The sequence below is a fragment of the Propithecus coquereli genome, unplaced genomic scaffold (genome assembly GCF_000956105.1).
Source record: "Propithecus coquereli isolate 6110/MARCELLA unplaced genomic scaffold, Pcoq_1.0 Scaffold113, whole genome shotgun sequence".
In the NCBI taxonomy this organism is placed as follows: domain Eukaryota; kingdom Metazoa; phylum Chordata; class Mammalia; order Primates; family Indriidae; genus Propithecus; species Propithecus coquereli.
Genome location: NW_012135303.1, coordinates 3,824,478 through 3,826,541, shown reverse-complemented (window position 1 = coordinate 3,826,541; position 2,064 = coordinate 3,824,478). Strand labels below are relative to the sequence as shown.

The 2,064-nt window shown below is 33.7% G+C and overlaps 1 protein-coding gene across 1 annotated transcript in view; it reads right to left on the bottom strand.

The window, feature by feature from the left end:
* Positions 1–1,896, bottom strand: part of TRAK2 (trafficking protein, kinesin binding 2) — a 17,214-nt gene extending 15,318 nt beyond the window's left edge. Inside the window, exons 1-2 of the mRNA XM_012655638.1 lie at positions 1,826–1,896; positions 584–721 (exon numbers count right to left, since the gene is read on the bottom strand). Of these exons, the coding sequence (XP_012511092.1) occupies positions 584–721; positions 1,826–1,831 (144 nt within the window). The 5' untranslated portion in view covers positions 1,832–1,896. The remainder of the gene's footprint in view (positions 1–583; positions 722–1,825) is intronic.
* Positions 1,897–2,064: the final 168 nt, after the last annotated feature.

The following is a 2,064-nucleotide window of genomic DNA, read 5'->3' as shown; positions in this document are numbered from 1 at the left end:
TTTTAAAAAATTTCACAGGATTGCACATAAGTGTTTTAAGAATCAGATTGCTAAAATAAGTCTTTGAACCAACATGACAAATTCTGGCATAAATTCAGAAGTTTTTATTAATTTCTTTAATACCCCAAATACTGTTTATTAATGAATTAAACAAACATGATTCCTGTTTTCATGGGGCTTACATCCTAACTGGAGTTAAACATACCAAGAAACTCAAGAGTTATTGAAAGAAGTCTTAGAAAATCAAAGCACCATTTAGTAAGTGACAAATGGTGTGCTTAAGGTAGGATGACCCAAGTTTAAGTAGTTCTATGGCACATGGTCCTAAAGCTAATTTCCTTAGAGTCCATCTCACATACTACTATCGGTCTGGAAGGTCATCTCTGTTAGAATAAGTAAGAGTATTAAGGAAGACGTACATATATAAATTAAGGCCCAAATCAATAATTAGATTCCAGAAATAAGGAAAAACTATGTTATCTGTTCTCAGGGTGCTTTATACCATCATAAACCTTATCACTTTTAGGACAATCTGATTTTAAAAAGTTTCTTTAAATACATAGCATCTTTCTCAGTTCCTTACTCCAGTAAAAGCTCCATATGACTGGGATAAGTAGAGATGAGCAGCAGGGCCAGATTTACTACGAAGTTCCTTTATTTCTTCTTGGGATTCATGTAACATTCCCAGGCACTCCATATTCCTGTCTTGTAACTCATGTAGCTGAAAGGAAGGATAGTAGTGTACTTTTTACATTTTCTTAAAACAACATTGGAAAAAACCCCCAAACCCCTTGGATAAGTATTAATTTTATCCACGGGGTTAGCTAACTTTATAAATATCGTTTCCATACAAAGACTCTGAAACAAACTAAACAAGGAGAGTATATGTATTTCAAGCTGCCAGAATTAGGGGTGTCTTGGCCAAAATTATACAAATGTGACTTCCTGAAAATCTGAAATATAGCTGAGACTACCAGAACTATCAATTCAACATTTTATGCTTCATATCCTAAAAAACTCATAGAGGAAGTATCATAGTTATGGTAAAGTTAGGTTTAGCATAATGCTAATCATTTAAAAACAAGCATAGGTCTGAAGTCTGTAAGTGACAAGATCAAGAATCTACAAAGTCATCCTAAACAAGAAGTTTTTTTCCTCTTGTTTTAGAACCTTCTTTACAGATAGATACATGCTGGCAAAAGAGTACATAAATTTCAGAGTATATTTTAATGGCAACATTTCTTCAAGTGTATTATGTGCACCAGCTTATCAGAACCACCAGGGCAGAAGATTCTTAGTAAAAATGCAGATTCCAGGTCCTCACTCTAAACCATCTGACGTAGAAACTCTTGGGATAGTGCTTGGGCATCTCCATTTAAAACCTGCTCTCCCAGTTGATTCTTACGCATGCTAAAGAACCACTAAGTTATATTTAATATATAAAATTTTATGTAGATAGAAAGTAAGAGATTTTTGCCATTGTTCCTGACATGCCTGCAAAAACACTTACTATTAGAAATTATCTTATTTTAAAAATTGTTGGGCTAGCTAAGGTTAACTGGTAAAAGAGTCACATACTCCTAAAGAATCCTACGTAAGTTGAGGTTTTCCCTATTAATCAAGAAGGATGCTGCCATGCTATTAGTTTTAGAGACAGGATTTTAAAATGCTTTACTTCTCAGATCTCAGAATTTCTTCTTACTCTTTTGTTGCTTTTTAAATCTGGTAATGTCCCTTTAGTAATTCCTATTTACAAAGATGAAAGAAATTACTCATTACTTCCCCTCCCCCTCAATTACACTAGACAAAGGAAAGATTTCATTACCTCCATTGTCAGTTGTCGTTGGGCATCTTTGGAAGCTTGTAGGTGAAGTCTTAGTTCTTCCTTCTCAATCACATGCTAACAATATATTAAAAGAGATGTGACGCCTTCCCATATAAAATATAGCTATTCTCTTTCTTTTAAAGACATACTAAAAATTTCTCTCTGGGGTATAAGTCTTAAGGCCTATAAAAAGCTAATCTTTCAAAAGCCAAATAAGAGCAATAAAATAGTCAGAATAA